The sequence below is a fragment of the Diceros bicornis genome, chromosome 33 (genome assembly GCF_020826845.1).
Source record: "Diceros bicornis minor isolate mBicDic1 chromosome 33, mDicBic1.mat.cur, whole genome shotgun sequence".
Taxonomy (NCBI): Eukaryota; Metazoa; Chordata; class Mammalia; order Perissodactyla; family Rhinocerotidae; genus Diceros; species Diceros bicornis.
The window spans coordinates 36,222,621-36,250,557 of record NC_080772.1 but is presented as its reverse complement, the minus strand read 5'-3'; the positions used below and the strand labels follow the sequence as shown (position 1 = coordinate 36,250,557).

At 41.1% G+C, this 27,937-nt stretch overlaps 1 protein-coding gene across 4 annotated transcripts in view; it reads right to left on the bottom strand.

Annotated features, from left to right (window-relative positions):
- The window catches only part of WWP1 (WW domain containing E3 ubiquitin protein ligase 1), a 116,625-nt gene that overhangs the window by 21,891 nt on the left and 66,797 nt on the right, over positions 1-27,937 (bottom strand). For all 4 annotated transcript variants that reach the window (XM_058528975.1, XM_058528971.1, XM_058528972.1 and 1 more), the window contains 9 exons: positions 15,954-16,049; positions 14,263-14,437; positions 12,405-12,459; positions 12,239-12,323; positions 11,985-12,113; positions 8,336-8,411; positions 8,157-8,228; positions 6,141-6,229; positions 2,512-2,671 (listed from right to left, as the gene is read on the bottom strand). In XM_058528975.1, coding sequence (XP_058384958.1) covers positions 2,512-2,671; positions 6,141-6,229; positions 8,157-8,228; positions 8,336-8,411; positions 11,985-12,113; positions 12,239-12,323; positions 12,405-12,459; positions 14,263-14,437; positions 15,954-16,049 — 937 coding nt within the window. The remainder of the gene's footprint in view (positions 1-2,511; positions 2,672-6,140; positions 6,230-8,156; positions 8,229-8,335; positions 8,412-11,984; positions 12,114-12,238; positions 12,324-12,404; positions 12,460-14,262; positions 14,438-15,953; positions 16,050-27,937) is intronic.

Sequence of the window (27,937 nt, the reverse complement as noted above, 5' to 3'; positions counted from 1 at the left end):
CTTTAGTAGTAAGACCAGCAATTTTTGACCCCACTGGAATCTAAAAAAAAAATCCACTGAACCTACTACCCTGTCACTGTCTCTCAGCCCCCTCAGGAAGTTATTTCTCCCCTTACTCAGTTTAGATTCCACCCTCAATCATTAAAATTACTCCCTTGTATACCTTTAAACCCTGCCTCTGCAGTGTATTTCTGGCAAAATCCAAAGCCTAGCTAAACACAACTCTCAACCTACTCCATGCCCATGCCTGGGCAGTGGAACGTGCTAGAAATGCATGTACAACCATGCTGACCAGTTCATGACAACAACTGCACGCGAGAGCTTAGTGCTGCCTGGTGATCCTACTTCCCCAGTGCATTCACTCTTCCCTCTCCCGACGACGACCTCATTCCTCAGACACGTCCCTTCCCCACTCCTCACTCTGAGCCACTGATCTTGCCTTCTATTTCACCAAGGAAACAGAGGAGAACCACCACGTCTGCCCTATCTACTCTCATCATGGATAAGCTCTCTACTACCACGTGCACTGAGCAGATCTCTTCCTCCCTCTCCTACTCAAGGTCATTGCTCACATATTCCTTCTCTCTTTGACCTCATCAAATTCTTCCCTCTTGGGCCGGCCCTGTGGCTTAGCGGTTAAGTGCATGCGCTCCGATGCAGGCTGCCTGGGTTCGGATCCCAGGCGCGCACAGACGCACTGCTTCTCCGGCCATGCTGAGGCCGCGTCCCACATACAGCAACTAGAAGAATGTGCAACTATGACTTACAAGTATGGCCTGGGGCTTTAGGGGAAAAATAAATTAAAAAAAAAAAAAAAAAAAATTCTTCCCTTTTAGTTGATCATCACTATCAGTATAGAAATGTTTTCTTTTCAAGACTTGTTTATATTTGTTGTCTCCATCTCTCCTTCCATTCTCTTTTGAATCACTCCCATCAATCTTTCCTCTCTAGCGCTCCTGAGTATCTCTCACCTGGCCAAATCACAGGCTTACTTATCAGTACCCGACACAGTTAGCACTTCTTCCTTCTTGAAACACACTTCCTTCTTCCCTTGTCTTCTGAGAACCATTCTCATCTGATTCTCCTACCTCCTCCCCCTCAGCTCTTTGGCTGGTTCCTTCTCATCTCCCTCTCTTATAAATGTCCTTAAACTTCTTCTCTGTCCACACTCATTCCTTAAATGATCACACAGCCTTCCCTAGACGTCCCCCATCACCAGACTTGGATGTCCAACCACCTACTCTACATCTCCACATGGACATCTACAGACATCTCTGCCCTCGTCACAACCCCGCCATCTTAGGAAACGGCAACTGCAACCAGACACACAGGCCAGACATTTTGGGGCCATACTTGACTCTCTCACACCTTGCATCTAACTGTCAGCAAACCGTTAGCTCTAACTACAGAATAGATCTGGAATCCAAACCACTACTCAATACCTCCACTGCGACACACTCCAGTCCAAGCCACTCTCATCCCTCACCCGGACTGTTGCAAATGGCTCTCCTGCTTCTACCCTTGCTTTCCTCTGCCCTCAGTCAGTCTCTCTTCCATAGAGCAGCACAGTAAGCTTAATAAAATCAAAGTCAGATCATGTTACTGAGATCATGTCACTCCCTGCTCAAAACCCTTAAGTGAATTTCCTAAAGGTTTCACACAGCATCTCTCAACCTCATCTCCTACCACGTTCTCTCACATATACTTTGCTCCAGCCATGCCATTTTTCAATCAAAAATGTACTTCCACCTTAGAGCCTTTTTCTTGCTGTTCTCTATGCCTAGAATGTTGTTCTCTAAGATATTTGCATGATTCAATTCCTTGCTTTCTTCATGCTTCTTCTCATGTGTTACCTGTCAGAGGCCTCCTCTGATCATATTATATAAAAGAGCAACATTCCCTTTCCCTCAGCACATACTTACTTATTATTTGTCTCCCACTAATAGAATTTAGACCCCTGAGAGCAAGGAATGTGTCTTTTTTCCATGGTCTCATCTCTCTCATACTATGATACTGTAGTCAGCACTCAATAAATATTTGCTGAGTGAATTAACAGATAACAAAGCGCAAATAAATAAACACAAACACTTCACAAAAGATAATAGTCCCAGAATAGCTTTAGCATAGCTCTGAAAATTCCAGATACAGCAATCAACTGCAATTATTACACAACTCAGACTGTCCTTTTATAGAAAAGAATATTATTATACTTTTATATACTATAAAATTATTTATATTTTTATTATACATTATATATATATTAAAATTAGGCTTTAATTTATAAAATAAAAGGACTTTTAAAGACTAAGTGGCTATAGCAATAATCCTCACATTCATAATCTTGATTGCATACAGGTACTCCAAAAATAAGCTATATTTTGATACTCTCTTCGTAGGCAAACATCCTTGGTAACAAAATCAAGGATAATGCCGTATCATTTTTTTAAGTCCTCTCTAAAATACTTTTGAAATAAGCAAAGTTTAAATAACTAATGGAAAGTCAGGACTCACCATAGCAATAAAGCGACCAATGAAACAGAAGTAGGAAAGATGGTCTGGATTAATGGTTGATGCTGGATTTATCTGTAGACAATAGTTGTTCTTGCCAGCATACTCAAATAAGCAATACATGGGGTTCAAAACTTCGTGTGAAAGCAAGAAAAACCATTCTCTAAAAGAAAATGTAAGTCAAGATTATTTTTTAGCATTTATATATACATGAATTGAAAAACAGATCTTAAATACATCCATACACACACCATCCCTCTGCTCAACAGCCTTTAACAACCTGCTGCCTGATCCCTCAGCCCTCCATTCCAGTCCTCCTAGGATCTGGCCCTCCATTCCAGTCCTCCTAGGATCTGGCCCTCCACTCAAAGTTACTTGCCAGTTCCTGCAGTGTTGCTCACATACAGCAGGTTATTTCTATGCCATCCTCCTGTTTGGGTATGTCTCCCCAACGTCCCCTCAGCCCACGTAGAGCCCACTTGTTCTTTCACGTCTAGCTGAGGTCTATCCCACCGCAGCAATGTTCAGCATATTATCTGTATCAGTCACTAAACACTTTGTGGTAACAACCTCACAATATTATTTATTTTTCTGCACATGACCTGCCCCATCCACCAGACTGTAAAAAGCTCCTCAAAAGCAAAAACCAAGTCTTTATATATTTTTTGTATCCTCAACTCTTATAAGCATTCTAAGACCTATACGCAATAAGTTTTAATCAATACTTGCTGATGATACTGAGGTACACAGCACTGCCGCTACGGAACAGTTTTAATTTTGTCAATACATTAAAAATGGAACTATAATTAAAAAGGTAAAATCTTTAAATGTGATAAGCACTCTCTAACTATTTACCACCTATGTTGGCTCATTTAAAAAAGTCCAATATATGAAATCCAACTAGATAAAAGATTAATAATTTATATTACAAAATAAACTCAATTTGCAAGATTCTCTTCAACAGCAATGCCTTTAAAGCACGGTTCCAAACTCCAACGCCTACAGCGGTCAGTTAAGTGAGTAAAGTGTGTTTCCTTCTCTACATGGACCTCACTTTCTCCTCTTAACCACAATCCCCCATTCCTCATTGTATTCCCGATAACAGTTATTATTAGTTTTATGGAAGAACTATTTCTGGGCATCTAATCATAGTCCTTAGATGACTGGGCAGTGGTGGGCATAGAAGCAAAAAAGAGTGTACACTACCCTACAGGGGAAGCAGCTATTCTGATCCAGCCAACTGATGCCATGTAAGAAGTTGGGAACATGCGTAAGAAATATCAATTTTTGAGCACAATCTAGTGATTTTCTTTAATGTCAAGTAATTAAAAAAATTTTAAATCACAATGGAGGGCATCACTCCGCAGTCTAGGTTTGGCCTGGCAGCCTCTTTACAAATGTTTTTTCCAAGATTTTAAATTACAATCTCGGAAACTGCCTGAAGGGTAGAGAAGGGAGTCCCTACACAAAATCAACTAAGCATGATAAACACCAATTCATAAAACTAAATCCAGTCCCAACAGAGCAGTTGAACCAAGGTGACCTTCTGCTGTGATGGGGCTGAAATTAGACATGCCGCCAGGGAAGAGGACTGGACACATCCAGCGAGAATGCATTTAGACACACAAAAAACAGAAATAAAATTTCCAGTTGCTGCAGATCACTTTTAGCAAACAGCAGCTCAGAGAAAAGTGACTACATTCAAAAGAAGAACGACTATAACATGGGATCTAATCTATACCCTGACACTAGCAGAAAAGAAGGAAAGATTCTAACTAGCAAGAGGCAGAAGAGCCCACTGTCAACACATCCTTCTCTGTACTCTCAATAAGGTAAAGAGATACAAGAGGCGAGAAAACTGTGAGACAACAGGTGAGTTAGCAGAGCCTAAGAAGAAAATGAAGAAAACGGTAAAATCACTAATGAAGAAAAATCACATTAGAAGCAGCAAAACTTAGGGCATTACTGCAAACAGTGACATGAGGGTAGGTTTGAGAAAAATGAAAACAAAATGGAAAAGCACAAAGATAAAAATGATGAGAGAAAAGATGACAGACATGTAAGACTGACAAAGGAGATTCCACATACCCATGACTGATGTTTCTGAAGAAAAATGGAACAAATGGAACAGAAAAAATATTCAAAGACATAATAGAAGAAAATTTCCCTTAAAATAAGGAAGATCTTAATATGTTCCTAAAAAAAGATATAAAACAATTAACAATAAAATTAAACTTCAAGAAAAAGGACTGTATGGACACTCAGAGGAAAAAGTCTCCTACAAGGGCCAGCCTCCCACTTCACAGTGCTGGCACTCAGTGCCAAGGGACAGTGAAGCAACATCCACAGAGGACTGGAGGAATGAGTGTGTGCAAGAAATCCGTATCTAGCGAAGCTGTTGTCTATACACAAAAGCAACAGAAACACATTCTCAAACATGCAAAACTACAGGAACGTATCATCCGTGTGATCTCCTGAATGAACCAAAACCAACACATGAATAAAAACAAAGAATTTGCAAGTGAAAAAATCATGGTGTGGAGAACGTGACTATATGCAACAAAACCATCAAAATATAAAACTAAACCCAAACAGTTGTGGCAAATAAGAGTTCAGACAAGAATGTGAATGTTATAAATCAGACACTGTAAAAATAATACCATATTTAATTTCTAAGATGTACCTTTCTTTTTAATGTCTGAACATTTCTGAAATTGAGATAAATCACAATGAATGTGACATGAATACTTATCGTGATCGGTAGTGTTTCTTTGCTGAAAAAGCTGCTTAATATTTTGGATGAGAAAATATGCTAATATAAACAAAACTCTGATAACCTCACATATGCCCCCACCAGTTGTGCCTAGTCCTGCATCTCTTTTTGCTAGCTGTACAATACTGGTGATTTTGTAATTTTGTACAACAGTGAAATATGAGTTCAAAGAAAGATTTGTTTCTGTGAAAAGCAAGTTTTTCTTTGGAAACATTTAATTAAAGTGTTTTGCTAAAAAATAAATTGCTGTCAAATTAGGTATGGGCAAAGTAACTGAGGGAAAAAAATTAAAAATTAAAAGGATTTCCCACTTATATTGCTTCACAACTGTTTACTGTTAACAATATATTTACTGAATGTGGAAAACTTTATTCTCAAAAGGACTCAGACTGGATTAAAAACAAACATAAAACCAACATAAACTATTATAATAGCAAAAATAAGGAACCACCTTATGCATGCTGATCCATTAATTATGGTATCTCCATACAATGGAATATTGTGCAGCCATTAAATAAAAAGAGAGTATTAGCTCTACACATGACACAGAAAGATGTTCACGATATATAAAATAACAAAATCAAGTCACTATATTGTGCAGGTTTGAATGATCAACTGTTTTAAAAAAACAGCAAATATGTACTATATCACACATATATACTAATTATATAAATGCAGAGAAAATGTATAGGATAACCAAGATAGCAATAATACTGGTTACCTCTAGAATTGTGCAAATATCTTAACTTTTATTTTTAAAAATAATTCTGGATTGCTGTTGAAAAAATATATCAAGAATACATCCATTGCATATAATGGATACACTTATTTCAGAGCAGATATGTGTTTTTTATTTTACCTTGCTAGACCACCATAATCAAGTCCTTCTTCTCCTCTAAATATTACATATAATCGCCTCCTCAAGTCATAGGGTTTTAATGCCATTATCTAAGTAAAAGCAAAAACGGGGATATTGAAACACTCACATACAGCACAAGTTTCTTCCAAAACAATTCAATTTAAATTTCATCTGTATTTTCAAAATTACCCATTTCCTCATCTCATACAACAACGCCTTTAACTCACGAGATAACTGATTTGTTCCACAAACTGCTAACTATGTATCTTACTCTATGAAGTTTTCTCTGTCTCACTCGCATATAATCCCTTCCCCTCTTCTAGTGTTAAACAGTAGTTCTACTTGGGTTAGTGGCAAGAGAGGAGGAGTATGACACAGAAAGCTGTTAAGGTTTTCTAAACATTTCCTCCTCCCATCACTCCCCAAGTTTTACCAAAACCGTATAAGAGTCAACCTGTCAATTTTTCTGACTAGCAACACTTAATGAGAAGCAAAAGATCTTGTTCTGGAACCTGCTTATTCCACACATTCCATTTCTCAATAGGAAAGGAACTCAGCTATACAGCAAAGAATTACTCATACGACAATGAAGTTGTACATAAGAAAGTATATCTTAAAACAATCCCTATGCCAAATTTTCATAATCCTTAATGGTTTACATTAAGGTTAAGGCTTTACTTTTGGATAAAATGAACTCCTTCCAGCACACGTGTCAGAATCAAAGCTAAGCCTGGCACGTCTGGGTCAGGGACAGTGCACCAGCAGGCCTCAACAGCAGAGGCACTCAGGGGCTCAGTCTTCACATCAAGAGACCATGATTCTCCCCAAGCCAGAGTACAAAACAGAATCAAGTCTACCATAAATTCAGATGTACAATGACTAAATAAAGCTCAATCAGAGCTTAGAACAAGCTAAGAATTTGTTAACTCAAACCAAAAAAAGTTTTAATAGCTATATTAAATATCTTGCCCCAACTTCAACAGCCAATAAAATTAAGCTAGGATTTGAACGTCTCTGACTTCAGAGTATTGTTATTCCATTTTGGATTGTAACAGTCCCTGTGTACCTGTATACACGGGGAATTTTGGTTCACCCCTGTAATACTTTGGAGGAGAGTGAGAAGACTTATATGAAAAATTCTCCACCTCATCAGAAAAAAAGAACAGATAATATTTTGATTTTTTATCTGTAAACATTCTGCAGATGATTCAGAAAAGGTAGACATACTACATGCAATTATTCATTCACCAAATATTTACTGAATACCTGCTATGTGCAGGGCACTATTCTAGGTGGTAGGCATAACAGCAGTGAACAGAATAGTCTGCTCTCATGGAGCTTACATTCTAGTAAGGGAGACAGACAAAGTATGTTAGGTGGTGCTAAGTGTTAGAAAAAAGAATCAACTACATAAATGGCTAGAACGGACTGTGAGGGAGGTGCACAGGAGCTGACATCTTAAACACTGTGCTCAGGGGAGATCTCTCTGAGATCATGACATTCAAACAGAAAGCTAAAGGAGGTGAGATTTAAAATCAGGGTTATTAAAGGAATATTTGAATGAATATAGTATCTATACCAGTTTAATTTTAATTTGGTAGCATTATCAAAACCTTTTTGGTTGAGTAAATAAAGTCTTAGAAAAGTAGGCATCAAAATGTGTCAACTTATTCCAGAAGCTGTTTAAGTTTTATTTGAGTAATCTAATTCATGGTAGAATAATTGTGTCTCTCAGCCTCAGTACCTCTGCCTGTAAAATGGAGATAGTGATAGGAACTATCTCAAAGGGATGTTGTGAAGATGAATTAAATGAAATGATAAATATAAGATGCCAGTGCCAAGAATATGGCAATCACTTAATACACACTGTTATAATGGACATTCAGTGAGTGATACATCGTCATTGTGACAGTTGGGTTCTCAATGGTTTACAATTTCTAAACCCTAAATCCATTTAGATATATAGACTACAACGAGACCAATCGTACTGTTTTCTTCTGATAACATCTCCCTTACCTGTTGGAAGGAATCTTCAAACAGCGTCTGCCGGGACACATTGATCTTTACATGACTGGGTAGTGCATTAGACTAAAAACGGAAATAACATCATAATATCATGTAAGCCGTAGTATATGCATTGTGTAAAGACAAGACTAAATGGTTATAAACACAAGATTTATTTACCACTGTAGTACCTGGCACAAATAACGGAAGTGAGCAAGTTTCCACCTAAAGCTGCGTTCATAAGCAATTTGTGGACCACCTTTAGTTCTACAGAAAAACAAAAACGAACCATATATTAATTCACAATAAACCTGGATATTTAATATTCAGTATGAAACTGGAGTGTTTCCAGAGTCTTAGAAATGACCTCAGGAAAGTTAGTTTCTGGGAGAGAAGTAAAGATCTATTTAGGGGCCAATAGCTGCTCGAGCAGTGAGGACACACGACACACACCCAGAGAGGGTGAGCGCACATGTGGACGGATCTCACGTGAAGAAGTCGGCTAAACAGAATCTTTAAGTCTACCACTGCCTATCTCAAAGAAAACCTCTGATAATCCCTAAGCCTAAGGAGCACACAGGCTCTAGACAGAAGAGACGTGAAAGGAGATCCTACCACATCTTAAACCTAATCTGAACCTGAAACAAATACTGCTGGAGGTCGAAAGCATAGTCAAACTCCCAGGCACAGGTGACACCCAGGTCACCGGGCCCAGCTGGTCAGGGAGGAAGAGGCAGCGGGGGCAGCACGCAGGGACAGGCTGATCCACACTGAGAGAGCGAGGAGTTGTGCCCACCGAGCGAAAGCCTCAGAGACAAGCACAAAGAACTTCCAGCCCCTCAGAGAACATTCTGGAATGGATGGAAAATGTTCTCTTGTGTGTTGGGTTCAAGTGACTTCATTCAACAAATATTTACAATATTTGCAGAGTATGCACCTGGTGCTCTTCTAGACAGTGAGAGCACTATCTGTTAACAAAACATAAAAATACCTCTTTCGTGGAGCTTACATGCTAGTGAAGGAGACAGACAAGAAACAGAGTAAGTACACTATGTATGTAGTGTGTAAGAAGGGAATAAATGTCGTACTATTCTCGCTCCTCAAAAACAAAAAGAAAGCACTAAGAAAAAGGTAAGGAGTAGCACGGGGAGAAGAATTTTTCACTTCTGAGAAGAGTGAACAGAGTAGGTTCAGAGACAAAGTAAAATCTGAGCAGAACGATGGAAGGGCTAAGCAACACAGATATTTGGGGAAAGAGCACACCAAGCAGGGAGAATACAAGCTGAGACCCAGGGGCAGAAGCCTCAGGTGTCTGAAGCTCAGCTGGGTGGCCAGTGAGGCTGGAGCAGTGAAGGAGGAGAGAAAAGAGAGGTGAGGCTGAAGAGCGAACAGGGCTCAGACGCTGTGAGGCCTGGGAGCCACCGTAAGGATTTTACTTTTCACCCAGATTGAGAAGGAAATCACGGAACGGTTTTGTGCAAAGGAATGACTTTTTAAATTTTTTAAAAAAATCAGTCTCGCTCCTTTATGGAGAATAACACTGTATGAGGTGTGGGTAGAAAGCAGAGAGACAAAGGTACCACTCCAGGGGAGAGACAATGGTAGCTGGACCAAGGTGGCGGAGTGGACGTGGTGACACAGCTGGGTTCACGATCTCTTCTGAAGTTGGGGAGTTCTCGATGGACTATGAGGTAAGAGGGAAAGAGGAGTCAAGGATGATTCCAAGATTTTTGGTCCAAGCACACCTAAGAGTGGAGTTGCCATCAACCGAGACGGGAAATAGCCCTGGGAGAACAGGTTTTATGGGAGTTATCAGGAAGTAGTTCTGAGTAGAGACGTCAAGTGAGCAGCTGAAATAGGAAGTGCAACTTCAGGTGAAAAGTACGAGCTAGAGGTAAAAATCTGTGAGTCATCAGCATAGAGATGTGTTTTAAAAGCATGACACCTGGGGCCAGCCCCCCAGCACAGACCTACACCACTCGTCAGCCATGATGTGAAGGCGTCCCACATACGTAATAGAGGAAGACTGGCACAGATGTTAGCTCAGGGCAAATCTCCCTCAGCAAAAAAAAAAAAAAAAAAAAAAAAAAGAAGCATGGCACTGGATAAGATTCATTAAGAGAACGAGTGTAGAGAAAAGAGAACTAACGACAGAGCTCCGGGCACTTCAACAGAGGCTGCAGAGAAAAGGAGGGCCCGCAAGGGAGAGGAGGAAATAAGACCCGAAAAGCATGGGGAAATCAGGAAAGTTGAGTCCCTGTACTGCTTTCACAAGGAAAGAGAAATGTATCAAATGCTCTTGATAAGTCACATGAACCAGGACTGAAATCCAACCCCCGGACTAACAGTGTGGGGGCCACTGGTGCCCTGATCAAGTTCACGGTCAGTGGGACTTCCTGGTGGCAGGTCTGAGAGAGGTCAGAACGAGCAACATAGAGACAACTCTTCCAGGCAGTTTTCGGGTAGGGCAGCAATGAAGATGAATTTACACGGAATGGATTTGTAAGGTGAAGAGTTATTATTATTTTTTTAATCTAGGAGGAATAACAGCTGATGAGAATAATTCAGCAGAGAAAGAAAAACTGAGGATGGAGGACAGAAAGATGATAAATGCCAGAGTAAGGAAGAGGGGAAGGACCTAGTGCATCAGCAGAGGGACTGGCCCTTGAGAGGAACAGCAATAGTTCATCTGCAGGATCAAGAGGGAAGACAGATGCTGGGAGGTGGGTAGACGTGACATTAGGAATTTGCAAAAGACCTTTTCTGACTGCTTCTATTTTCTTAATGATGCAAAGACATCATGCCTAAGAGTAAGGATGAAGGAGAGGTCTGTCAAATGCTTAATTAAGATACCTTTTTTTTTTTTTAATTTTATTTATTTACTTATTTTTCCCCCCAAAGCCCCAGTAGATAGTTGTATGTCATAGCTGCACATCCTTCTAGTTGCTGTATGTGGGACATGGCCTCAGCATGGCCGGAGAAGCAGTGCATCAGTGCGCACCCGGCATCCGAACCCGGGCCGCCAGCAGTGGAGCGCGGACACCTAACCGCTAAGCCACGGGGCCGGCTCTAATTAAGATACCTTTATCTGGAAAATTCAGTTTTGTTGAACATCTCACTGCCTGACATTCCAGCGGCACGATGTGACAGTTAAGAGCACAGACTGCAGACAGACTGCCTTGGTCTGAAACCAGCTCCATTACTTGCTGTACGATTTTGCAGAAGTTATGCTCCCTAAGCCTCAGCTTCTGCACTTGGAAAAGGGAAAATAATAGCATCTGCCTCAAGGGGTTGTTGGAAGATAAAATGCGCTAATATATATGAAGTGCTGAGAACAATCCACGGCACGTAATTACTATACAAACATTGGCTATAGTTATTAAGGAATTATGTGCCACATATCCATTCTGTAATAAAGTGGAGCAAAGACAGGTATTCTGGGGTACTATTTGTGTAGGTTTTCTTGATCCAGAAGTAAAATTTTAGGCTAAATTAGAGCTAAACTTAATGTCCTCATTAAACAGCATTTAAGAACTTCAGGCTGGGCCGGCCCCGTGGCTTAGTGGTTAAGTGCGCGCGCTCCGCTACTGGCGGCCCGGGTTCGGATCCCGGGCGCACACCGATGCCCCGCTTCTCCTGCCATGCTGAGGCTGCGTCCCATATACAGCAACTAGAAGGATGTGCAACTACGACATACAACTATGTACTGGGGCTTTGGGGAAAAAAAAAGGAGGAGGATTGGCTCAGTGCTGGTCTTCCTCAGCAAAAAAAGAGGAGGATTGGCATGGATGTTAGCTCAGGGCTGATCGTCCTCACAAAAATAAATAGGCTTTCACTTACACGGATGACTTCCCATTGCGAGGATCCTTGAATGTTGTTGTCCTTGTATTATGATCAACAAAGTACCTGACGCCTTCCCGGGTATACCTAATCTCCCAGCCTTCTGGCAGGGGTTCTTCATTCTGTAAGCTAACAGATAAAGTTACAATTACAGCGTGAACATTTTCCAGGTACTAAAAACATCTGAATCCAGGTTTACTTGATTCTGCCTGCAGATACGTGTAAGACGATTTAAACCTGTAAAATATACGTACCCTTGGGTTCTCGGGTCTTCCCATTGGGTTGTTTTTGTGTTATGATTCACGAAGTAAACTCTGTCTGTTGAATCTACTCTTTTTTCTGAAAAAGTGAGCACAGCATTTAATAACTATTTGCTATATATACGTCGCAGATATTTTTACCAACAACATATCAGCTTACCCCAGCCTGGCGGCAAAGGCCCGTATGGGTCATTTTCTGCAGCTAGCATTGAAGCCTGATTGGAGAAAGGGTTGGGAGGAGAAATAAAACAACAGTATTTTAATGTAAAAGCAAAGATAAACTAAGCACTTGGCAGAATCAAATTTTATAGTAATTTTCTAAAAAATATGATAAAGGAATGCAAATACAATAATTTTAAGACACTAAGTCCTAAAAATGTCATTATCAATTGATTAAAATTATTAGTTTTTCTAAACTAATTTAAAAATAATATATTGACATCAATAGTTTAATCTCTTAGCCTTTCCATAATAATCTACAGGAGCGAGACAGGATGAGAGAGAAGAGCATACAGAAAATTGTGGTGTTTAAACAAGGCAATATTATTTGTTTAAAAATAGAACAATTATCACAGTTCTTTTTAAAACAAACGCCTATTAATAAAACCAATATTAAACTCTAGTATCATCTTTGTACAAATAATTTTATCTTAATATTAGCATCTTTTATATATTCATACATCCATAAAAACAAATTTATGTTTACACATTATTACAACCCAGAAATATATTCCAAAGAAAATGCAGACATTCAACCATCAATTTCAAAAGAATGACAAATACAAAAATCATTACCTGAAAAACCATTTTTTAATGATAAAGTACACGCATCTTGGTGAATATTTTGGGTACTGGATGGCACCACTACATCAAGGCAGGATCAGCCCTCGACTCTTACCCCAGACTCGGTGTTGTACTTAGATAGGAAACCTCAATCCGTTTAAAGATGTTCTGTTATGTGCAGGAGAACACACTTATGATACACACTATGACCTGATTCTGCCATTTCCCCCAGCTTTAATGTCTACAGTTGAGTCCAACCAAAAATACACACACACAGTACAAAATTTTCTGTTTACTATTTACCACTAAACGATGGGACCTTACTACAGATTTCTGTACAAGTTACCAAAGGACCAGCACTTGGTGGCAGCAGGAGATGCTATGCAAGCTGGGTTGGGCAACCCCCCTCTCTGATGGCTACAGACACCCAGGAGAGTGGGTCAAGCTGCAAATGAGGACTTATCTAACCTTGGAAGAAAATGGAGTTGAACGAGCCAGCCTGAGACAGGATTCTGAAGAAAGAGTTATTTAAGTTTTTGTGTGTGTCTCTCCTAATTCCTTTCCATCTGCTAGCCTCTACATTTTGGGCTTTCAAGTTGCCTCAAAACACTATCTAGAAATGCTCAGTACTTACAATTTATATTTTCTACTTCCTGTGATCAAACCTATTTAACAAATGTTTTTAAATTTTTTCCCCACTCTTCTTATGGGTGTTTGTTCACTGCAATAAATAAATTACCAATTGATCCAATTTTCAGATAGCATTTGACTTTTTGGACAGTTATCTCCAATCCCAGGAATGTCTTTGGTGGGCCAAACAGATGAAAGTGTTGTTTCTGAGAATCTAGGATGGAAATCAGAATAGCCAGACTATGGCAAGACTGGCCTCAAGTAAAATCAGGAGATAACCAGTTTTGCTTAAAGCAAACAAAATGATTATGATTAAAGGTGGAGGATTGTGAATTGGCAAAGACAAATTATTTTATTAAGAAATTGCATTTATGCAACAGCCACTTAATAAGGACAAAAACCTGTGTATAGTTATGTTAGTCAATTGGAATTTTTAAAAAACTTTAAGTGCTTATGTATATCAGAAATGCTAATTATTCATTAAAGATCAACTAAAAAATACCTTGTAATGCAATCTATAACATTAAAAAAAAAATCACCAAAATAGAGAAGGGCAAACGCCTGGAGGAAAAAGTTGTCTGAACACCTTATACGCTGCTAGTTACCGAATAGAGGTACCGCTGGTTGAACTGCTGCATGGCCCCCTGCAGCTGGTTCCGCTGAGACTGCCACTGCTCGAAGTTCCGGACAGACTCCATGGTCGGCCGCTGCCAGGTGGTCGTTCTGGTGTTATGATCCACATAATAAACTCTTCCACGATCATCGACTCTTCTTTCCCAACTACCGCAAATAACATAAGCAATAATAATAATTAAAATAAAAAATAATCTCTTAATATAAGAAATTGGAAAATATTTAGTTAACACTTCACTCAAATAATATTTTAATATCAAGTCCAAGACATAATAAAATAACTTTAAAAGAATGTAAATATTGACATTCTTCAGAAAAATTATGAACACGTAATTTGCTATTTATTGTAGCTCAATTACCTTCCCCTTCTACAACTACATGATTCCTAGGGACTGTCTGAAAAGAGGCCATAGACAGAACAGTCCCAGTGTCAACCTGACTGCCCCTTCTCCCGCTTTGTCTGATAAGCATTTACTCAGAGGGGGGCAATCTGCCCCTAGAGCCACCACCCACGTGCAGGATCTTAACTTGGCTCACAGCTTTTGAACCCACCTTCCTGCTGTCACTCTGCTTCGGGACTGAAGTGCTGACCCAGTCTCATCACCCCACCCACCCCGGCTCTCTGGAGAGCACGACGCAAAGAGGCACCCGTTCACACTTCAGCCTCATCTCCCCTGAGATCCCTCAAGACACCCACATGAGAGCCAAATCAACCACTTGCCGGTCCCAAATGTGTTCTGTTTCATTCTGTCACGCCTGTTTCAACATTCCCTCAGAACAGAATGCCTGTCCCTATTTCTCCACCAACCAGAATTCTCCCCATCCTCCAGGGTCCAGTTCACTTTAAACCAATTTGTGTCACTAATTTATACAACAATTTCAGAAGCCTTTCAGCAACCAATATCACAAAAACAACATATTCTTTGCCTTGAATTTTCTGAACTATGAATGTGTTTTATATTGATGGACTTTAAGTTGCACCTGGAAAGAGAAGTGGCAAAGACAATAAGGAGAATATTCCACGTACAGACAGTGTTCGAGGAGAACAGAAATAGTGTACTTCAACTAGCTCTCAGAGCAGTATGTACAAAGAGTCATGAAAGAGAAGAACCCAAAGGAAAAGGAAGATCAGTTTGTGAATGGCCTTGAATGACAGCCTAAGAGCATGAACTTAATTTAGTCACAGAAATGTTATTCATTTACAACTCTCTATATAATTTTAGCCATAATGTAATACAATTTTACTTGCAGCAATCTTTTAGATCATAATTTTGGACCACTCTAATATCTCTTATGTCATTAAATCTCATGAAATAACATAGTTTAGGGATCACTATCTACGGAGAACCATATATGTAAATTGTCCTAAATATGCCTCTCATTCCTTAAAAAATAACAACAAGGACTAAAATTGGACCAAAATTCTGCAACTATTCTCAGTAACTCATGCCAATGTTTGACAATCTCTTGAGAAAGCCCTTTAGACTAGCTGCAAAAGAAATACAACATAAATCTCATTTACTGAACATACATTATTCACAAAAGCAAATCAAGGAAACATAATATGCAAAATTAAAGAATCATTTTATGTTGTATTAAATAAATTTTAAAAATCCTATGTATCATAAAACACAAGTGAAGATGCATGAAGACGCTACATTACCCTGGAGGTAAAGGCTGTGGCCTCTCCCACGTGGTCGTTCGCGTGTTGTGATCCACGTAATAGGTTCTACCATGAGGATCTTTCCTCTGTTCCCACCTTTCATAAAAATGCAAAAATAAACGTAAAAGACAACAAACTAAAGTCATCCAAAAAATGATCCCTTCTTACAATCAGGGAAATTACAGATAAGTTTTACCTTAAAAGGCTATACATATTATAAAGTTGTTTATTTTCTCAATTATTAGTGCTTTTTAAGTTCTTAATTATTCCTTTTCCTTAACAGTATTGGAAACTCAGTAAGTATAGTTAGCAAAGGAGGACAGAATAATATCTAAAGTTTTTAAAAGTTACTAATTTAAAGAATTCCAAACCATCAGAAAACAGAAATTGAATCAAGGGTAGAGGAACTTAGCCTAATATCACGCCCAAGGCACAAAATATCAATGAAGTAACATCCATTTATGCCTATAATTTCAAAAATACACATCTAAACAATTTTAGCAGAAATCGCCTTAGACAAGCATGTTGTGATACTGCTCTAGGCACACCCTTCCTCTAGACGCACACAGTGCCTTCCTGCTGTGTGCTTCCATCCCTCTCTCGTTTCTGGTAAGCTGCCGAGAGTATGGACATCCCCGTTTTGTCTTTTCTGTTCTATCTTGAAGACCATCAATTTCTTATTTCCCCACTCTCGTTTTCTCTCTGTGGTCCCTGCTTCTTCCTCTCCAGTCTTTCCTTAATATGGTACAGAAGAAAATTTTCTTTTTTTTTGGTGAGGAAGATTAGCCCTGAGCTAACATCCACGCCCATCTTCCTCTACTTTATATGGGATGCCGCCACAGCATGGCTTGACAAGCAGTGTGATGGTGCGCAACCAGGATCAGAACCTGTGAACCCTCGGGCCGCTGAAGTGGAACGTGCACACTTAACCACTACGCCAACAGGCCGGCCCCGAAAAATTTTAATCATAAAAAGTAAAAATCTGGTTTCTGAGTTTAACATTCTTGTTTTCAATTTCAAAGTAAAATAAATGGAAAATATTTTCCTTTCTCTTAAACCCAGAGACTAGATATAACTTCTTTTTAGAGAAGACTTTAATTATTCATTTATTTCCTTATTTTCATATACAATGACCACATATATTAAAGCTATTTCCTAAACAAGGAGAACATAGACATACTTAAAATGGCATGCAAAAAAAAACAATTAATAGTTCTTTGAGTCACATCTAACAAACCTAAGTCACAAAATGCATTCTTAAGTAGGAACCATGACCAATCAAGATGCCTGAGTTCACAAGTGACTCAGGATCATATAAACTATTAAACTTATCTGCTAAAAAATCACTGTGATATAAAATCCTACACTGGAACATTCATGCTATCCTGTACTACAAAAATTTAGATATTCCTTATAAAGTATTTCATTAAAAATAAGTAACTTGACATTTCAGATTTACTTTATTTGTTTTTATATAATAAAAGTTCACGGGAAGGCAGGATTCCATTTCAGGGATACCTATAACACATACCAATAGGCTATTGACTTGTATGAAAGCTTAACAGCCAAAAGCAAATATCTATAAAATGTATCAAATTTCAAGAATTTCCTGATAATGATACTTTTGCTATTTTTAGGTATTAATTCCTATAATCAGACCTTGAATTTTTATTGCTGTTCTACAGCCAAATTTTCTCATTTCCATCTTCTCTTTACTATTTTTAATTTAGCTTTAATTTTTATCAAAATTATATGTACTTTCACATAGTTTAATATATACCCTCACAGTTATATAATTATGTACACCTTCTCACAGTTTAAACAGTCATATAGTCTACGAGGCTCATGACAAAAAAACAACACGGCCTGCTGTCTTTTTAACCTAATTTTCCACTCCTCACAGGCACATTAGCAACTGTTGTAGCCAATTCTTTCAGTGTTGACCTCTTTTTCCTTATTAGCAAGCTTACTCCAGTACTTCTTGCCTAATTTCAAACAAGGTATGCTGACTGCTCACTGAGAAGGTGAAGCTGTAAGTCCCTTTCCTGCACACATTTACACATGTACTCTGTAACACTTACCCTCCTTCCAGCCCTTCCAAACACACACACACACACGCTGTGTCCTTCCCTTAGGGTTATTATTATGACTACGTAAACCCTCTTAACAGCTGAGCCATGGAACATAACACTATTTCTTTTTTTTAATTGTCTCCTTTCTTCCCATTTTCTATGTACTTACTATTAACTCCAAATCCTTTTCTAGTTGCATAAATCTCCTCTCTGAATACTCAAGCTCATCAGGTACTTTTTATCAGTCCTGCCTAGTCACCTGCCTTCTGATCAGCTGCCAGTCTACACCAGCTGACTGCCAGGGCTGCCGCACGTCTGCCACCTTGCCCTTCCCTTCCTCATCGTGCTGGCACTTCTGTTCACTCCTCTTTCAGCAGACACCTAATTCCTGGATCCCACATCTTTCACTCTCTCTCCTTAGTTTTGGAGAAACACGAGTCCTGGTAGCTTCCTAAGAAAGAATACACGGGAAGTGAACTTCTAGAAACCTGGGATGTCTGAAAACGCTCAAGAGCATGGCTGGACACAGAATTCTAGGTGGGATATAATCTCCCTCGGCATTTAAGGCATTGGCCCATTGTCCTCTAGCTTCTTGTGTTGATTCTGAGAAGTCTAATGCCATTCTGGTGAGTATGAGAGCTGCATTTTTCCTTTTTTTAAACCTCTGGAAATGTTTAGGATTTCTTCTTTGGTCCCAATGTGCTAAATTTTCACAACGCGGTGTCTTAATACAGATTTATTTTCACCTATTATCCTGAGTTTTGGTGAGCCTTTTCAATAAGAAAATTCAAGTTCTTCATATTTGTGAAAAAAGATTTTTTTGGGGGGCGTATTTTAAGGATTTCTTCCCATTTTCTCTTTCTGGAACTTCCCTTATCAGATCTTCTGAACTGGTCTTCTAATTTTTCTATTTCTTTTATTTTATAAATTTATCTTTTGGTTCTACTTTCTAGGAAATTTCTTTATCTTTGTCAGCCAAGTCCCACTGAAGTAGATTCCCAAGAGCTTTTGTTTGAGTACTCTGTTTTTACAATACCTCGTTCTTGTTTAATATGTTATATCCACTCTCAGCCCTCTGAGAATACTAAAATAGTCCGTTTTCTTCAAGCAGCATTTTCTAGGTTGTTTTGACCTCTGTCTTCCACACTGAGGTCTCCCTCAGATGTCTGATGAGTAAGTACCACACAGCTGACCGGGCGCTGTGTGTGCCTAGGTGGGGCTTATGGACTGTGGGATTCATTGAAGGGTGATATATATATATAAGGCTACTTTGTTGAACAAAAGGATATCCGTATTTTTAGCCTCTTTTGAGGGGTCTTCAATAGAAGACCCTTCCAATCTCCTGGGTGAAAAGGTAAAATCCTAGTTGTCAATTTTCTGGGATTGGGGCAGGAAAGAAGGATGCACGTTTGAAAATTCACTTCCAACTTTCTTTACTTACTAACCTCCTAAGGTTCACCTATGTCCCTTGATTCGGTACACGACCTTGCCCTCAAACGTGCCTGGTGTTCCCAAGCGCAGAGAACCTCCAGAGAAGAAACCCCTGGGCAGGCGAGCAATCCTAGCTGCACGGAGGAAGATTAGGGATTCATCTCTCAAAGGGAGTTTCACTCTATCTTGCTGTTTACAGTGCCATCTTCACCACCACTTCCAGGGATACCTGAAGCTGCCAATTCCTGAGCCACTGAGAAGCACCAAGGCATAGAGCGGGCTTTTCCCACCGACAGGCCAGAACTCAGCTCTCTGGGGTTTGCTCAGTCAGCTCCACTTAATCGTCCTCCACATGATGGCAACCTCATGAGGGACTTGGCTCGGAAGCATCCAGCTAAGCCACTTCCTGATTCCTGACCCTCAGAAACTGTGTAAGATGATACGTCCGTTGTTTTCAACTGCTAAATTTGGGGGTAATTTGTTACACAGTAATAATTAACACACAAGGAAACACTATAAAACCACTCAAAAGAACTGAGGGAGACCTACATATTCAGACCATAAGCTTCATGAAGATTGGGCCTTAGTCTGCATTGCCCATCAGTGTACTAACAGCACATAGCACGGTGCCTGCATAGGAAAGGTGCTTAATAAATACTGACTGATAAAATGTTTGGTGAATGTGTGGATCTACTTGTACTGACGTGGAAATATGACCAAGTTTAAAAGAGCAACTGAAAAACAGTATGTAGAGAGTGATCTCCTTTTCTTAAGATAATTCCACAAGTGTATGCAAAATAGTGTTTTATATAGCTGCTCTCTATCCTCTTCACCTTTTATCTTCCTCAGAGAAACTATCACTATTTGACAGTACTGAGTAGGTTTTTACACAGGGCCATGTGGTCAGGCTGCCGAAACACATGCCCCACAGCAGAGTTCTGGGCACTCTGGCCCCTCTGAGCACCCAGCGCCTAGAACAAAGCCTGACCCAGAGAAGTACCTGCTGGTGAAATCATATGTGCCACCACTGTTGGGTGGTGAGCTAAGGGCACTTTAACAAAAACTTTTTTTTTTTCTGAGGAAGACTGGCCATGAGCGAACATCTGTTGCCAATCCTCCTCTTTTTGATTGAGGAAGAATGCCTCGGAGCTAACACCTGTCCCTATCTTCCTCCATTTTGTATATGGGACGCTGCCACAACACAGCTTGATGAGCTGTGCGTAGGTCTGCACCCAGGATCCAAACCTGCAAACCCCGGGCTGCCGAAATAGAGTGCACGAACTTAACCACTACGCCCCCAGGCCAGCCCCTAACAAATATTTCTGTATGATTTAAATATTTTATTTGGTCATGTCTTAGTTTTGTGATCAGAAACAAATTTTAAGGTTAGGGGAAAAAAATAAACATAACTAAGTGCTCCATCCATATAATGGGCCATGAAGCCCTTCTCTAATTTTACCCTAAGTTAATTGCAAATATTTCTAATTGAAATTCACCAAATATTCAGTAAGCACCAAGCATAATGCTAACCACTGGTCCTTAATTTTTCCAAAACAGGGGATCACTTCCACATTTTAGTGTTTTTGTTTTAAACAGAATTTATCTTTCTCAAACTAAACTGCTTGCTACACAGAACATTATATCTAGAACTACTTTTGGATATCTTCTTTATAATTTTCTACATTCTATGCACTAGACCAAGGGTAGGCTAACTTTTACTGTAAAGTACCAGACGGTAAATATTTTATGATTTTCAGGCCAAGAGGCAAAATCAAGATTATTATGTAGGTACTTACATAATAGGAGAGAAAATTCCTGTCGCCCCCCCCCCACCCGTTTTCCCAGGGTGGGGTATCCTAGATGTGGGCATGCTGTGTACCAGTTGTACTCTGCTGACAATACTCTCGGGACACAGAACTCCTGGCGTGCAGGGGAGGAGCCTGGTCAATGTCACTATCTGTCCCAGTGACTCCAGGGTCCCAGGCCTTTCTCTCCTCCCCTGGCAGCTGGTCCCAGAGGAGGCAGAGTGAGATTCTATCTCTTGGGGACTGGCAGTTGCCAAGAGTGAGTCCCCAACGTGTAGGTGGTGATCAGAGTGGGCCTCCGGCAGCAATAAGGGAGGAAGGTGCTGGTGGGATGAGCGGGGAGAGGTGGTACAGGGCAAAGGGGACAGTGTGGCTTGCTGTGGGTGACTCACAGTGATAGCTCACTAGAGCTGTCCCTATGGGTCCTATAAGAGTGGTGGGCTGGAACCAGCCAGAGACTAGATTATTCCAGTAGTAGAAATTCATAAATACCTCCAGATAGGTGCTAATTACCTGGCTGACTGATGAGACTTCTCAGCAGAATTCTTTAATTTCACAGAGAGAAGGTACCTGCCACATTTCACTTTTAATCATAACACTCTCCTTTCTAGTATTTAGATATAGTCTGCCTGTTTCACTATTACATATAAATTTTTTAAAACTTACTACTGAACAAAAACCGTATTTTAAAAAAAAGTAAATGTGGAAGAATTTTGTGAAATACATGACAATACAAATAACAGAATGTAGTTGCTGACTGGATAACTACTGGTTTCAAACTTGGATAATGGGGTAGACGGCAGACTTGCCCTCTCATAACCTCGACCCAGCAGTTCCCTCTCTCCTGTACTGCTCATCTGCCTCCACTGACCCCTGCCCACCAGCAGCTGATCGCCCTGTGAGTCTCTCCCATTGTACAAAACAAAAAGCACCCCTCACCCCTCTACCTTTTCTTGCCCACTCCTACCAAACACTCTGCTTCCCCTGTGTGTTCACAGGGGAAAAGTTTTACACATCAGTTCTCACTCTTCAAGAGTTTTTTACCATACTTCCACCCCTCCCATTCACTCCATCACACAGCAACCACTCTGTCAAAGGTCAACAACAAATAATCTCTTTGTTGTTAGATTCAATGGGTGCCTTTCAGTTCTGATCTTACTTGAAATTTTTAGCCGCTTTTGACCTTGTTAACCATTTCCTCTAGAGGCATTTACAAGCCAGGGCCTTTGCCCAATTGCTCGCTCATTCAACGCATTTAATCAAGTGCTGATTCACTTCTACTTAAAAAATATTTATTAAGTACCTGCCATATGGCAGGCACAGTTTTAGCCACAAGGAATATAGAAATGGACAAAATAAAGTCCCTTTTTCAGTCTAGGGGAGAGAAAAGAAAAACACACAAACAGATATATGTCACACAGGGATTTAAGTATTATAAACAATAATAATACAGATTATATCATGCTAATTAAAAGAAACCTACTCAAAAGAGTTGATATGGATTCCATTTACATTAAGTACTAGAAGAGGGAAATCTCTAATCCACAGTGGAAAATATCAGAACAGTGATTGCTTCTCTAAAAGTAGCGACAAGGATTGACTGAAAAAAGAGGCTTGAGAGAACTTTCTAGGGTGATGGTAATGCTCCGTATCTTGATAAGGGTTTGGGTTACACGGATGTACGTGTTCACCAAAACTCATCATGTGGTAGTCATTTCGCACTATATACAAATATCGAATCATTACGTTGTACACCTGAAACTAATGTAATGTTATGTCAATTATCTCTCAATTAAAAAAAAGTCGTCAAAATGGTACACTTAAGACTTGTGCATTTCTTTCTATGTAAACCTTACCTAAAAAACTTTAAACAAATATTAAGCTCTAGTTAATGATATACAAACTGAAGTGTTGACAGGCAAAATGTACTGATATCTGCAACCTACTGAATTACATTGAAAAATTAGACGGATGGAGACAGGAAGAGATATGAGATGAAGCAAGCAGAGTAAAATAATTGTAGAATCTAGTGGTAGGTATATGAATAGTCACTGTAAAATTCTTTAAACTTTCTACCTGTTTGTGAATTTTCATAACAAAAGGTTGGGAAAAAATAAGGCAGGGTAAGGGGATGGGGCAGAGGGGCCTGATTTGGACAGCGGAATCAGAAAAGGCCTCTGGAATGAGGTAACATTGTTGGTGCCACACATACAATAAATGCATGTATTTATCATACATATTAAAGGTTTTGTTCTTATCATCTTTAATCTACATCAGGGTATCGGGCGTTGCTCCAGTCTCTGAGGCATATCCAGTAAAACAAAAGATTATCAGGAACTAAGACTAGATAGACCAGATGTCTGCCCCACCCCGAGACCAGCCCCTATATAACTGGCCTGTAGTCTTTGTTCTGTATGATGGTTCTTTCGGATGGTAGTCCCCCACCTTCCACCTTGCTAGCAAGCTGTAATAAGACCCTTTCTCTTCTGTCACCTTGCCTCTCGACTGCTGGCTTGTCTTGTGGCAAGCAGAAGACCCCTTTTTGGAGGTAACGACATTTGAGCCGAGACCTGAACGCGAGTCAGGCAGACATCTGAGGAACAACATTCCACACAGCAGTTAGAGCAAAGGCAAAGGTCTCTGGGTGAGAGCACGCTTGGCATAATGCTCGGATGTCATCGCCAAGTTGGAACACTCTTCCTTCAGGACACTCGAGCCATCCGATTCTACTGTGTGGTTACCTAAAGAATTGAGGAAATTACCAGAGAGAGGAAACATAGGAACTAAGGAAGATTTCTGAGGAAAGAGGGAAGATGATGTGGACCTGAAAACCGCTGACTTAGTTACACAAGCCAAGTACGCCTAAGGCAGGAGGGCCAACCCCGGCTCCACCTGCCTACTCCTGTGCCTCCTCACAACCCGCTTCCACGGCCCTTCCTAACATCACCCTGAAAGACCAGCATCCTCCTTAGTGCAGGCAATTTTAACTTCTCACTTGCATTAGTAGCTTCTAAACTTCTTTGACCATAGCTCACAGAGTAAGAAATACATTTTACATAAACATCTCTGTGTGTACTAGTCTGCTATTTATTTACAGATTTTATATGCATAAACACTCACCAGAAGAACAAACTTTCTGGAAACAATGCTTGCTCTTACTACAACTAAAACACTTCAGTACTTTCTATTCTCATCTATATTGATTTATTTCATTATGTGTTCAAATGCTGGTCATAATCTATTAATGGGTTGCAACCTGCAATTTGAAAATCACTCATCTAGGTTACTACAAAATTCTCCTAATGCAAAAATCACATATGGCAGCTACAGGCAAGCTGAAGCATCTATTTGGCCCCCACAGAATTAAGTTTATGTACTTATCCTTTTAAATTGGAATGCCTGCTTCTCTCATTTATAAAACAGCCTGGCTGCTATCCTAACTTGTCTCCTTAACTCCTAATCTGTCTATACTACTAAAATGATCTTCATAAAATGCAAACATTTCTATGCCACTCCCCTACTTAAAATTCTTTAACACTTAGCAGGTATACAAAATTCTTCATAGGACTGTCTACTCTTCAGTACTATATACCTTGCTTCTTCAAATGCTGAACTCAAGCTGTAACAAAATAGTATTTCCTGAGCTCAGCTTACTCGTTTTTATGGATGCTAGAGCAACATGCAGTTGGCTCTACTGAGAATAAACCCCTTCACCACTTGCGCCTCCATTATTGCTTTGCTAACTCTTCCTCCACTTTTGGCTTGCCCTGGTGGTCTAGTGGTTAAGATTCAGCACTCTCACTGCAGTGGCCCGGGTTCATTTCCCAGTCAGGGAACCACACCTCCTGTCTGTCGGTTGTCATACTGTGGCAGCTGCGTGTCGCTGTGATGCTGAAAGCTATGCTGCTGGTATTTCAAATACCAGCAGGGTCACCCATAGTAAATGGGTTTCAGCAGAGTTTCCAGATTGCAACAGACTAGGAAGAAAGACCTGGCCACCCACTTCCAAAAATAGCCATGAAAACCCTGTGAATAGTAGCATAGCACTGTCTGACAGAGCACTGGAAAGTGAGAAGATGGTGGAAAAAGACCAGGCAAGGTTCTGCTCTGCTATACACAGGGTCGCTAGGAGTCAGAATCAACTCGACAGCACTAACAACGACTCCTCTTTCAGAAATCCACATAAAGGTCATCTCTTCCAAAAGGATTCTTTGATCTCAATAGCACAAGTTACTCCCCGCTAACCTCTCTCTGCATATCTTCCCTCCCACAGCATCCTCACCTTACCTCTAGCATAGCTCTAACTGTACTGCATAGTCATTGATTGTTGACTTATCTTTATCCCTCATTAGACCACGAGGTTTTTGAGAGCAAAGAACAACTTCTTATATGTCTACGTCACACTGGCAGGCACATGAGAGACTAGGATAAACAACTAAGCTGCCAAACATAGGAGATAAAGGGACAGTGAGAGACTTTTTAGAGGGAAGGGAAGATAATGTAGGGCCTGAAACGCTTACAGAAAACAGAAGTGGGGATTTCCAGTAAATAGTTGAAAATAAGCTCAAAGAAAGGTCTGGCTGGACACAGAGACTACACAGAGATGGAAGAGTGCAAGATCCACCAGAGGAAGCACACGCAGGAGAGAACCAAAGGCCGAAACCACAATTAGGCAGCGATTGAAATCAGATGAGCCGGGAGAGAGCACTGAGGAAACACAGTTCAGAAAGTAAGAAAGGGGTGTGAACACAGCGACTGTCCTGAGAAAATGAGGGCAACAAGGGAGAGACCTCCAGAAGCGCAGTTTCCACAGCCACGTGAGTAGACACTCTAACTGCTATCAGCTGCACTGGAAAGTACCGTGTCCATCTTTTTATTACAGCATTTTCAAATTGCATTGTACATATGTTTACAAATCTGAGCCACTAAATAAGCTTCTTGAAGGCAGAGACAATGAATCATTAATTAAAATTAGTACCATCAAAGCCAAGTAAAGACTCAAAAAAACTGCTAAGTAAATATGGGAGAGATGACCAAATGGAACACACACGCAGAATACCCCGTAAAGGAAATCATGGGAGCTGAATAATTACAGTGGGAAATTTAGAGGAGATTAAGAATTACCAAGCAGCAATGAAAACCTGAGTTCGTAACAGAGCCAGTCAGCAGTTAGGTGACCCTCCCCAGCACTCAGTATTAACTGAGAAAAAGGATGGCTACTTGTTCGCAAGTTTGGGGCCTGGAGAGTAGACCATAAAGGAAGCCAGAGAACTCAAGTTATTATGTAGAGTGTCATGGTCACTCTCATCTAAAAGTAAAAATAGAGCAGCATGGCGGAGTGAGCTTCCTCCACTGAACTCTCCCCCTCTAAGACACAACACAAAGGACAGTCACATTCCAACAGAAGCTATCCACACAACACAGGGGACGTCTGAGGTACCCACGCAGCTGTACACCCGAGGACAGACGTGCTGGAATCCCCAGAAGTGGAACGAGGTAAGAGGAGCTCCCTTCCTTCCTCAAGCTCTTCTACCCTGAGACTGAGAACATGCAGCTCTCCACGGGAAAACCAGCGCTCCCCAAGACCCCTCACAGACTGAGGGGAATCCCTGTATGGAGGGGGCGGAACTGTTGTGAGGGTACTTTAGACAAGCTAGCCCCTCGGGAGAGCAGAGAGCAACAGGGAAGCGAGAAACCTCTGGGATCGGGAGGCTAAAGTAAGTGACAGGCCCCCCAGCCCCCCGGCGCTTCAGCATAGTGGCCCTGCAGCATTAGCTCAGCGGCGCTGCGGCTCGGCCCCAGTGCCAGCAGCAGCGGTGTACCTGTGTCCCACCCCAGGAGTGGTTCCCCAGAGCCCCAGCACCAGCAGCGGCAGTGTGCCCCTCTCCCGGCACCAGCGACATGTGCCCCAGCCCCAGAGGTGGCAGCCCCCCGGTGCCCGGGCAACAGCGGCAGCAGAGCCCACACCCAGTACCCAGCAGCGGTGACACCCAACACCCCGGCCCCCCCAGAGACGACGGCCCCCCGGAGCCCCTGCAGCAGTAGCAGCAGCGCACCCCTGCCCAGGCACTAGTGGCTGAGGCCCAAGAGCACCCAAGCTGCAGCTGCCCTGGCTTGACTGTGCCACAGCCACAGCTGCCCTGACTCGACTGCACCATGGCCCCCAGATGCCCAGCGTTGACCGCGCCACAGCCCTAGCTGCCCTGGCTTGATCGCACACCAGCCCCAGACGCAATGGCTTGACCACGTACTGGCCACAGCTCCTTCAGCTTGACCACACCCCAGCCACAGCTGCCCTGACTCGACTGCACACCATGGCCCCCAGCTGCCCAGGCTCGACCGCACACCAGCCCCAGATGCAATGGCTTGATCGCGCACTGGCCACAGCTCTAGCTACTTTGGCCCGGCCGTGCTCCAGTTCCAGCTTTTCCGGCCCAGCCGCGCTTCAGCTACAGCTGCTTCAACCCAAGCACTCTCTAACTCCAGCTGCTTCCACTCAGCTGCGCTTCAGCTCAGCCACTCCTCAGCTCAGCCGCAGGCCGACCAGAGCACCCGCGGATCGAGGCAGGCACAGAATACACAGCTCTTGGCCCCCATTCAACCGTGGCAAGAGGAAACTTCGACCAGATATTTTCACTGTGAGGAAAAGTAAGCCAACACTGACAGGCACTATGCA